Source organism: Perca fluviatilis, chromosome 8, assembly GCF_010015445.1.
Source record: "Perca fluviatilis chromosome 8, GENO_Pfluv_1.0, whole genome shotgun sequence".
NCBI lineage: Eukaryota > Metazoa > Chordata > Actinopteri > Perciformes > Percidae > Perca > Perca fluviatilis.
The window spans coordinates 31,898,996-31,911,268 of NC_053119.1; the positions used below are offsets into that span (position 1 = coordinate 31,898,996).

Below are 12,273 nucleotides of genomic sequence, written 5' to 3' on the forward strand. Positions count from 1 at the left end.
TTAGCAAAGCTAGCTAACACCGTAATTTTATTTTAGGCTAAGCAACATTAACGGTATTCTACGAATGTCATGCCTGTACTGGTATGAATAATCAGTAATAACTGTTCTGCCCCCGCTTATTTGTGTGTGTGGCGCAGCCTGTCTTGCTACATTAGCTCGGCAGATAGCTAACAGTTTCCCCAAGACAAATGAATGAAGCCAGTGTATCCTTTCCAAACTTTACTCAGGAAGCACTGTAAAACTACACAGAACAAATAATACATCTCAGTATTTCATACGGTTACAGACGTTGTTCAGGAACAATATTGATATGTCTGTTAAAAACGAATAGAAACAAATGCGCTAGCTTAATGCTAACTTCTATGGGAAATTCCATTACTATGCTAACGTTTAGCCTATACGATCAAAATACACATTTAGAACGAACTTGAATTCATTAACAAACTCATGGCTGTACTGGTATGAATTAGTAAGCTAATAACAGCTCCACATAGTGGTCGCAATTGATCCTGTTATTATTTTAACTTGAAATGTAAGGAGAAAAGGGGCTGTAAACTGGATGTGTTATAATGATCAAACATGCAGTGAGCAAGATAGATGGATTATTAACTTATGCTTTAAAGGTGCAATATGTAATATTGTATGTAATACTGGCAGCTAGCGGTTAAAATAGTTACTGCACTACCAATTCAAAATACTGGAGAGTCGTTTCCCCTGCCCCCTCCTGCCCAGACTCGAAGTTCACGGGGGTTGCCAGGCTGAGACCGCAGCATTCACAACAATGTTGCTAGACGCTTTTCTCACATAGCCAGACATTACTTCACAGCACAGCAGACTAGCTAACGTTAGATGCTAGTCTCACATAGCCAGACATTACTCCACAGCACAGCAGAGTAGCCATACCTGTCAAGTTTTGGATTTGAAAATAAGGGAAATTTTCCGGCGCCCACCGCGAGCAGTCCCACCCCCCCCAACCAAGCTCCAGTATCCCTTACATTTTAAGACAGGTGTACAAGAAAGCTAAAATCACCACTTGATGCAGAATGCTGAAAACATTTACAATTTATAACATTGCTTGTCTTTACATTTTATTTTCATTCCACACATTTTCATTTCATATTGCTTTTCTTTTACAGTTTTTCTTTTCATTTCACATAACTTTTCTTTACTCTTTTAGTGAGTTATTGTACAAATTTGTTGCAGACTTTGCATTCTTTAAGAGTTTAGGAAGGAGTGTATTAGTGGGCTGGGCCAGAGTGGTTTACATGAGAGTACAGCGCAGACAGTTCTGTCTAACGTCCTCCTATTCTCTGGAACAATCTTTCGTACCATGCTAAACACCCTTTCTCAACTTGCATTGCTATGGGGAATACATAGTAAAGTCTTCATAAGTTTTGGCAGCGCACCGTCTCTGTCGTAACGTCCATCATCATCTGACCTCACACACTAACCTCGCCACAACTGCCACCTACAGTACCTGTAGTAGGCTACTGCAGGTGGCAGTTGTCGCGAGGCTGGTGACAGAGCTCAGTTTGGGAATGTTTTTTTTTCTTTTTTTTTTTACTCCGCTCGGGCCCGGGGTATTATTATTTTTTAATAACGCAGGTTAAAATACGGGAGATTTACGGGAAAGTACTCATTACGGGAGGACAGCGGGAAAGAAGGGGAAAATACGGGACTTTCCCGGCCAAAACGGGACACTTGAAAGGTATGCAGAGTAGCTAACGTTAGATGCTAGTCTCATATAGCCAGACATTACTCCACAGCACAGCGGAGTAGCTAATGTTATATGCTGGCTATATTGACAGTCATAAAAGCCCGTGCTCACACGGAGCTCTGTAACCAACTGACAGACACACTTTTTCGGCTTAAAATTACAGTATGAACCAACCTCACCGTCCTCTCCACACGCCAGTCAGGCACACTTCCTCGGCTTAGAATTACAATACGAAACGGTAAAAATACCACTACCTTGCCGACGGAACACACTTCATTGGCTTAGAATTACGGCAACAATCGCTAAACACACTGCAAACTCACAGTCCTCTCTTCCTGATTTACAGCCCCCCTCTCGTGGCTTAAAATAACTCACCGTTGTCGGCTCCAGCCGCTGAACTACACGTTGTAAACAGCCATGGCCCACTTGCCTGGTCCTCCCGGTAACGTTAGCAGTTAACAGGGTTAGCATTGCGGCGTTAGCCAGGACCAGTCGGGATCACTTTACTGGCTATGTCTCAATTGTTTTTGCGAGTAACCAACTCGGGTACTCTAGCTATATAATTCAATGTGAGTACACAAATGTTGAAATGACATAAAATGCCGTCCCTAGTGGCTGTGATAAATTAGCCTGAAGCTATGCTTACCTGTTCAGGAGGAAATAAGCCAATTCTGCGTCCTTCTGGGATCTAAGCTGTCTTCATCTTTCAAATACATCTCCAATAATTACCAGGGGGTTGTTATGTCTCTGGTCACGCAACTGTTAGAAACATGCTGTTTTCTTTTTTTTAGGTCGGGTAGAATCTATCTCCGTTGATCCTGTTCGTTTGTGTGCTGCTTTCATGGCTGTACTACCGTTACAGCTGTAGCGCGCTGGGTTTACGTTTTTACAGGTATATCTGGCAACCCGGCCTGGCTGTCAAACTAGCATTACTAAATTAGCATTGTTGTCAGAAAAGATAGTATTTCAGTTTAACATGTTTCCTTAATATCTGATGAGGCATTGGTGTCATTTTTGGATTTATTACAGTACAAATATTACATATTGGACCTTTAAAGTAAGTTGGTGGTCTTAAAATCTGAGTGTAGTAGCTGTTACTAATGTAGGCTGAATCTACTTTTTTTTTTTTTTTTACAGAAGCTGCGGTGAAAGCAAAGATGGAGAGTATGAGGACTCAGTACAGCCGCTACCTGAAGGCAAAGCCATCGGGCAGTGATGGCTTTATCACACCCCGCCAGTCCTGGATGTTGCAGAGGATGAAGTTTCTTGAGATCCATATGAGAAAAAGGCAGTCAAAGTCAAACTTGTCTCTAAATGTAAGAATTTATTTCTATATTCTATGGCCTATTAATGTTGAAACACTCTGTTAGGAGCTCTCTGGTCATCTTAGCCTGCTGAGTGGGATTTGTAGACCCAGGTAGAGCAGCCTGTGGTAGTGAAGGATCCTGACCCCAGGGAACTGGGATTGTGTCTGGAACTTCGTACACCGTACTGTGTTCCTCTCGGAGGAAGTTGTGCATTGCACAGCAGGCGAGGATCATGTTTTCTACCACGTGTGGTTGTTGATTGATGGTAGTGAACAACACACGCCACCGGTTGGCCAGTATGCCAAAGGCATTTTCAACGACTCGTCTTGCACTGGAAAGTTGATAATTGAACACCCTTTGTCCATCGGTAAGGCCTCTCCTTGCATAGGGTTTTATGATGTATGGTTTTAGGGGGAATGCCTCATCTGCCACCATGTAGAATGGTACCTCGCTTTGTGATCCAAGCAGGGGAGAAGGTAAGGGGATGTTGGCTGTTTGCCTCTCCAATTCCTGAAGTGTACATCCCCTGAATACACCTCCATCTGACACCCTGCCATTGCATCTGTTAGCGTGTTTGTTTGTTGAGAGAAAGGTAAAAAAGTCGCTCCAACTTCAGATACAAAGTCTACAACTTCTCTCCTGTTCAAGATTTATTTCCAAGCAATAAGGCAGAAAAAGGGTACAGGGATACACAGCTGTGGGCAACAGTTTGTTTCGTTCTGAAAACTCCGCAAACTGCGCGCCAAATCCTTTGTCTAGACAGTATAAATACTATTCTACTCCGGTGCGTTCTTCTCTTATTGGTCCCGGCAGGTGTCAGATCTTTTTTGTGTGTCCAATGGCTTTTCCAGACGTCTCCTGAGGGGAGGGATTCTCCTTGAAACATGATATGCCTAGTTTTTAAATGTTGTATTAAATGTTTCAAAACTGGTTAAAAGTTCAAACTAAAAGCAAAGATATGATGTTTGTTCCTTTAATTTTGGACTGGCATGTTTATCATCTGTCAAGGAGCCTCCCTCATCTTCGCACCTGTCCCAGTCACACATCTTCTCTCTGGACAAAGAGCTGGCAATGTGCCAGCCTGTATCACAGCGGGAGACTGCTGATTGACACAAAACGTAGCTGAGTTCAATAGTTCAGATGACATCATCTTCTAGAACTTTTCACAATGGAAAGTTACTGGGGAAGGCTGTCCCAAAAATGAAATATTCCCATCATACACCCTAGCAACAGGCTCTGAAAATTCTCATTGGAGGATTTCTTTCTATGCTCTGTGTTAACCCTTTATCTGCACTATGAGTACACTGAAGTCAAATTGAAACATTCCATTACATAGAAAGAAAGTTATTAAAACTGATTGATCATATAATCCAGAAAGTCATTAGTGATTGCATTTACTCAGGGCCTTGGTGTGACTTGTTTTGTTGAACTTAGGCACATGTTATTAACTGTTGTTAATTCTTCACACATCCAATGTCAATGTATAGGAATTTGTAGTTGCTGTCAACTAGGGCCATGAGTACGATGGAATGAAATAGTTTATAGTTATAATAAACTGAACCACTCTTTGGTGGAGGCCGAATTGCAATGTGTTTTCCATCCAAAGCACCAAGACAATGGGGGAACTTACAGTTCTTCTGAAACCCTTCAGCAACCTTCAGCCACTCAGATGTTGTGTTTGGGCACTAAAAGGAGAAAATTGACATTGGTAATATTAATATTTTCTTTTAATAGGACATGCCATCTGAGGTAAATGGACAGGAGAACTGCTCTATCACTGTTGCTGAGACTGACAACTGCCCAGAAGATGTGCCTGTGATCGATGGGGGAGAGGAGGAGGAACCAGTTAACCCATGTGATGTCACGCCCCCACACCCTACACCACTCTCTACACCTATCAGACGCAAAAGGAAGTCCCAAGACACTGAAGAGAGAGACATACAAATGCTGGAGGCAGTTACTATTACACTGCATTCTCTCACTAAGAGTGTATCTGAGATACGCTCAGACAACATAACATCTTATTGTCAGTATTTAGAGCATGAATTCCGAGCAATGGAAAAGTCAGATGCACGGTATTTCCGCTATGTGCAAAGTCAGATAGGTCAGCTCATCTATAATGTTCCTAGTCCACACGACCGACCATATGAAAACCCCTTTGGATATAATTGATAGTATGAATTAGGCCTATATATATTGATCTTGAGGTGTTGTTGTTGATTCAATGATTTCTGTTTATTAAACATACCAGTATTCAATTGCCTATAGTGTGTTTTCACATCATCATACATATTTTAGATAATTTCATTAGTGTTTGAATCCATACAGTAATTAAAAACATTAAAAATGTAATAAATAAGAGTTTAATTTAAAATGTTACTAAAATATTTTACCTTAAAAATAAGTTTGTTTAAATGTTGTTGTTCTGTATTACAAATGCCATTTTTGATGTTGAGGTCAAATGACCAGAGTTTAGTGAAGGCCTCACCTGTTGCATTGTGGGTTAGAGGAATACAGAGAGAGAGCCAACGTGGCTGCAGAGAAAAAATGTTTCAAACAAGGGTTTTGCACGGTCCAAGAGACGCACACGGTAATTGTTTTGTATTTTAGCCGTGTCATATTTGTGTTTAATATCTGTTGTAATTTCTTTACATTTAATGCACTTTCTGTACTGTTGTAACTGTGATGCTAACATTGTGGGCCCATCTAGTTAAGGAAACGTGCTTAAGAGACTTTAAAATGACTGAAAGAAGTACATTTGAATCATTTTATGTGTTTATTTTTCTTTTAGTTTTCTCGGTGTCTTACGACGAAAAGGTGGAAATAAATCATCAAAGGACATCTGTATGATGCATGGCGTTATTTAATTGGACCAGTGTAATTATACTTTGATTTAAAGCATTAGGCTACTGCCTACTTAGCCTATATGAGATAATGGTAATATTTAAAATGGCATACCTTGAGATACTTTTCATAGAGAACTTGATGAATAGCAACACAGGTTTCAGGAATAATAGCACAGATTGTTGAGAAACCAATTCGAAATTGGTAAGAAAGGCTCTGGAAGGTTTCACCTGTAAAACAACACAAGTTAAGCAATAATCTAAAATGTATTACAAATTAATAGAGAAGACATTGATGATTGTAGCACCTCACCTGTTGCCAAAAATCTTAATGTCACCATGAGGCGTTCGCCAGGAGAAATGCTGTCTCTAAAATTTGTGTTTTTTCTGGCAATTAGTGGAGTAACCATAGTGAGTAATTCCTCAAAAGCTTGAGGAGCAAAACGGGCAAAATTCGCAATATATTGGGCAATATCCAAGGTTTACACCACAGTCTCCTCCTGGCTCGTCTTGATTGCCGTCTCTACTGTACACGGCTAGCAGCTTTACAGGCCAGGTGGACCAGAAGTACTTTGGCCACATTCAACAAGGTCTCCACTTCATCCATGTTATATTAAACCAAAACTCAAATAAGAAAAGGTAGGACTAGCTAGGTGACAAAAGTCACTATTGTCTGTTACTGTCTTGTCAGTGTGGACTGGCAGTTGGTTTTATGAACATTCTAAAGACTACCAAATGACACACACCAACAACTGCCAACTTTAGAATGTTGGAGTTTGTTGGAGCAGTGTGCAAGCTCCATAATGCACTTTTTGCATTCTCTTTACAACATTTACTATCCAACTTTCTCTCCCCTTTCGCTCATATTTTTTTCAATACTTTCCCTTCCTAACTATCTATCTCTCTGTCTCTCCAGGGCCAGTATTGTCCAGAAGAGAATAATTTATTTCCAGGATGAAGGCTCTCTCACTATTCGACTGTGTGAGAAAGGTAATGACAGCTGCCCATCATCTCTTCCCCTCTCTTGTTGGCTGCTTATCTTTTCATCCTTGACATCATGCCATTATCCCTTCTTCTATTTTTATTTTTTTCGTCTTTTTGGAGCAGAACAGCCCCCCAGTTTTACTGTGTTTAAAAATGTATGGGGCCAAAAGAGGCAGCGGGGGAAATTGTGAGGACATTGAATCATGGATATCCAGGGAGTCTGTGTGTAATTTAAATAATTATTTGTATTTCAACACAGAGCAGCGTCACAGCATTATCATCCTGTAATTTCACTGCAGGGGAAAGTGCCATGCCAGATTTGGAAATCTGTCTTATCCCCGTATAAACACTTAACTCCTGTGAGACAGTGAGGTAACAGGACTCTTTTAGCTCTGATGCACACACATTTATTGTACGATAAAAATCAGATCAAACAAACAAAACAAAAAATGGTTTATGAAACCTTTCATAACATCTCCCTCACCTCACCAAAATTTTATTTGTTCAGGCTAGTATGCTAGGTTATCAAGCCACCCTTTTTCAATTTGCTGACATAAGTTAGGCCCTTTCTGCGTTTCACTCATCCTACTATAACTTAGATGTCAAGTGAGGTTTTCATCCGAATAATTTGGTGACTCATAAATATTTAAGAATTCCCCTTGATCTATTGTTGCAAAACATTGGTCAAGGGCAATATTTGAATATGTATGAGTTTGCATCAAGGATAATATGTCATTTAAATACCAATTTATCCCAGGGATGTAATTTTAATTATGACTGGGGCCAAACTGTAGTAATGTATCTGGTGATTTATGCAGGTTTGCATTTCTATCAAAGCATGCACACTGCCTTCTCTCTTTTTGTCTGTTAGCTACTGAACTGTGTTTTTTTTTTGGCTTACATCTTTACATATGAGTAGGTGGGGTCATGTTCACATCATTTCTTCATGTAGAGCGTGTGTTTGGTGAAGCCACAGAAGCTCCCGCTATGGAGTGCTGCGCCTGCGGAACAGCCAAGTACAGACTCACCTTCTATGGCAACTGGTCAGAGAAAGTACATCCCAAAGACTACCCAAGTAAGTACAAATTGTTGACCACCACTAGTCAAAAAAGTCTGAACATGCCAATGGGTTATTGTAAAAAGGAATTTTATTAGGAAACTAGAAAATGCATTTCCTGCAGAAAATGCGTGGGAATGCTGAATAGCTGAATTGCTAAAGCTAAACTGAGTGAAGAAAAAAGTTGAAGAAGTGAGAATAGTTGAAAAAGTGGAAATCGTTTTAATAAGTATGAATTTCATTAAAAAGTTAAAAGCTGACGCTAAACTGAACTGTTGGCTTTAAAAGTTGAATATGACAAAAGATGTAGAACATTGTGAGGTCTGAGTATATTTTCTAACTGATGACTCACAAATGCAGAAATATGAAACAAATTGTATGAAAAATCTTAAAGCTCAAATGCATTGCACTGCACTGCTGAAACATCTGGACTGGTTAGAAGCTAAACTGCATTACCTAAATAAGTGAAGAGATTATTAGAAAAGCTGGAAGCTGAACTGTAATACTGTCAAAGATGAAAGTTGAAATTAATTGCCTGAAAAGGCTGAAAGAAGAAATACTTTGTATTATTTTCAGACATATGGCACTTTTCCATTACATGGTACCGGCTCGACTCGCCTTTTTTGGATTTCCATTATGAAAAAAAGTCCCTGGTACCTGCTAACAGGTACTTTTTTTAGTACCACCTCAGTCGAGGTTCCAAGCGAGCTGAGGCGATACTAAAAGGTGACGTAAAAACCTGCAGACTACAGATTGGTCGAAAAGAATCATCACTGATCACTGCGTCATCGTTGCTAGCGACAGCTGGGGTTGTCCTGAACCAACCCAGCATTTTTAAATAGTTTAGCCAGCGGTGGTTGTTTGCTGCCTCCTGCTTATTGGTCCTGCTGAGGCTCCACGAAGAGCTTTCTCCGTAGTATACAAGTGGCCTGATGGTTATACTTCTCCGCTGATGTGTGCGACGAGCCGGCGTGTGTGTGTGTGTGGGGAGTGGGTGATAGAGCGAGGGATCAGTGAGAGAGTGATGGCGATTAGCTTCAGAGCGAATAGTGACTCTAGAGTCATATAATGAGAGGAACAAAGTGTCTCCTCTGTTTTTTCTGACCACGGTGGGAAATCTGGAGCAGGAGAAGTTACCCCTCTCCTTGATTTCATGTTGTTTATGGAGAAGGAGAACCAGGAAATGGGTCGGGGGAAATGCAACGCTACCAAGCCACACCCACGGCAGTCGCTATGACGACCAGCCACGCTGAGGCGGTACTGAAATCTGCAATGGAAAATGGACGCACAGTGCATCGAGTCCAGGCGAGTAGAGTCGAGGAAAGTCGAGCAGGTACCGTGTAATGGAAAAATGCCAATATACACTGCATAGAAGGAAAAAGCATCAATCTAGCTGAGATGAGATGTGAAATATATTAGGTGAAAAGAATGGGGCTGAACAAGAAGAAAGAGAGGAAAGAGAGAAGGAGAGAAGAAAGGAGAGCTAGAGAGGAGAGAAAGGAGAAAAGGGAGGAGAGAAAGAGAGAAGGAGAGAGAGAGGAAAGAGAGAAGAGGAAAAAGAGAGGAAAGATAGAAAAATTGAGAAAGAGAGCAACTTTGACTAAAATTGACTAAAAAGGCTGAACGTTTAAAAACTTTGTATTATTATCAGCCAAATCCATTGCGTAGAACAAACAAGCATGACCCTAAAGAGCTGAGAGGTGGATATATTGCCTGAAAAGAAACAGGCTATATACATGGATGAAATCACAAATGACCCTGGAGGGAGAGACAGGAGGAAGGGAGAGAGGGAGTGAGAGATTGAGAAGGAGGGAGGGAGAGAGACAGAGAGGGAGGGAGGGAGGTAGAGAGGAAGTGAGGGAGACAGAGAAAAGAGAAAGAAGGGAGGGAGGGATAGAGAAAGAGAGGGAGGGAGGGAGACAGGAGGGAGGGATACAGACAGAAGGAGGGAGGGAGGGAGACAGAGGGAGGGAGACAGAGAAGTAGGGCGAGAGACAGCGAGAGACGGAGAAGGAGGGAGGAGGAGGGAGACAAAAACAAAAACAGAGGAGGGACAGAGACAGAGGGAGGGAGGGAGACAGACAGATAAGAACGGAGACAGAAAGACAGACAGACAGACAGACAGACAGAAGTGGAACGCAAAGGAGATAGACTAATGTTCATAGTTAGTTCAGTTAGTTGAATACTACAGTATTCAAGTGGACTGTCTGTGAAAGGGTTGTCATGGCTACTAAGTGCCTGTGCCGTGTTTGTAAACATGCTTTGATGTCTGTGATGAGATCTTAATATGTCTCCTGTAGCACACTGCAGCAATTCAGACACTGAGAGCAAGCTCTCAAATAAAGACTCAGATTGCCAAAACGACAAATGCTATCAGTCAAATGACGTCATCCTGAGTACCACAAGGCCTTTGTGAATGTATCAGTATAAAATTTATATGGATAAGTGTAAAAATGTGGGCATATCAGCGATTTAAAAAAGTGGTTCGTTCTGTGTTTTGCTGGAAAATATGGAGGACGTTTACCATTGGAGCGAATGGAGGAAAATTTGGAACTGTTGTCATTTGTAAGCTCACTGAGCCAAAAGTTAAAGGCGTATCACAAAACTGAACACATTGGCTGAAACGAGACAAAAATACCTACGTTTTGGTGTATAAATTGTGTATGACAAGTAGATATTGTGGGCGTGAGAGCAATTTATAGAGAAGGGACAAAGATTTTTTTTAAGGCTCTGTGCTTTGGCTATGACATCATCCACTCTAAGCAGCCCAATACACACTCTGTTTAATCAATAAAATTTCCTGAAATGATCGATAAACTTAAACAGCTTTTTCACAGAAACTGTAAAAGATATCAAACTGAAAAGATACGTTTGGATAGCTGAATATTTTGTGAACATTTTAAAGTTTGTTTGGCGTCTGTAGGTGAAAGTATGAAGGAGCTGAAACTTTTGGGAGCGGAAGAAGATTTTAAGGAGTTGAAGCCTGCTCTCATTCACTTCAATGTTAAAAACAGTGTTAAAAAGCTTAATATTTTAAAAAGTATAAATAGTAAAAAAAAAGTTGAAGAAGTCCCATCATTAGCTGAAAGAGCTGAACATTTTAAAAGTTGAATGGTTTAAATAGCTGAAAGTATGCAGAAGTTACGCAGAGCCAAAAAACGTACGGAAGACGGAATAATAAACTAGAAAATGCATTTCCTGCAGAAAATGCGTGGGAATGCTGAATAGGTGAATTGCTAAAGCTAACTGGATAAATAGCTTAAATCCGTGAGAAGAAGTTGAAGTAGTGAGAGTAGTAGGAAAAGTGGAAATCGTTTTAATAAGTATGAATTTTATTAAAAAGTTAAAAGTTGATGCTAAACTGAACTGTTGGCTTTAAAAGTTGAAAAATGACAAAATATGTAGAACACTGTGAGGTCTGAGTATATTTTCTAACTAATAATGACTCACATATGCAGAAATATGAAACAAATTGTATGAAAAATATTAAAGCTCAAATGCATTGCACTGCACTGCTGAAACATCTGGAAAATGTTCAGAGTTGGAAGCTAAACTGCATTACCTACATAAGTGAAGAGCTTGTTAGAAAAGCTGGAAGCTGAACTGTAATACTGTTAAAGATGAAAGTTGAAAAGGCTGAAAGAAGAAATATTTTTATTATCAGATATATACAATGCATAGAATGAAAACGCATCAATCTAGCTGAGATGAGATGTGAAATATATTAGGTGAAAAGAATGGGGCTGAACAAGAAGAAAGAGAGGAAAGAGACAAGGAGAGAAAGAGAAGAAAGAAGAGCAGGAGAGAAAAGACGAGAAGAGAGAGGAGAGAAAGAGAATAAAGAGAGGAGAGAGAGAGGAAAGAGTAGAGGAAAAGAAAGAGAGCAACTTTGACTAAAATTGACTAAAAAGGCTGAAAGTTTAAAGACTTTGTATTATTATCAGCCAGATCCATTGCGTAGAACAAACAAGCATGACCCTAAAGAGCTGAGAGGTGGATATATTGGCTGAAAAGAAACGGGCTATATACATGGATGAAATCACAAATCACAAATGACCCTGGAGGGAGGGAGGGAGAGACAGAAGGAGGGAGGGAGAGAGGGAGTGAGAGAGGAAGGGAGGGAGGTAGAGAGAGGAGTGATAGAGAGAGAGAGTGAGAGAGATTGAGGAGGGAGGGAGAGAGAGAGAGGGAGGGAGGGAGGTAGAGAGGGAGTGAGGGAGACAGAGAAAAGAGAAAGAAGGAGGGAGGGAGGGAGGAAGGGAGACAGAGGGAGGAAGACAGAACTAGGGAAGGAGACAGCGAGAAACGGAGAATGAAGGAGGAGGGAGACAAAAAGAAAAACAGAGGAGGAGACAGACAGATAAG

The 12,273-nt window shown here is 40.7% G+C and overlaps 1 protein-coding gene across 1 annotated transcript in view; it reads left to right on the forward strand.

Moving 5' to 3' along the window:
* LOC120564412 (spondin-1-like) overlaps window positions 1-12,273 on the forward strand; it is a 483,039-nt gene that overhangs the window by 161,273 nt on the left and 309,493 nt on the right. The window contains exons 4-5 of the mRNA XM_039809345.1: window positions 6,784-6,857; window positions 7,804-7,926. Coding sequence (XP_039665279.1) covers window positions 6,784-6,857; window positions 7,804-7,926 — 197 coding nt within the window. The remainder of the gene's footprint in view (window positions 1-6,783; window positions 6,858-7,803; window positions 7,927-12,273) is intronic.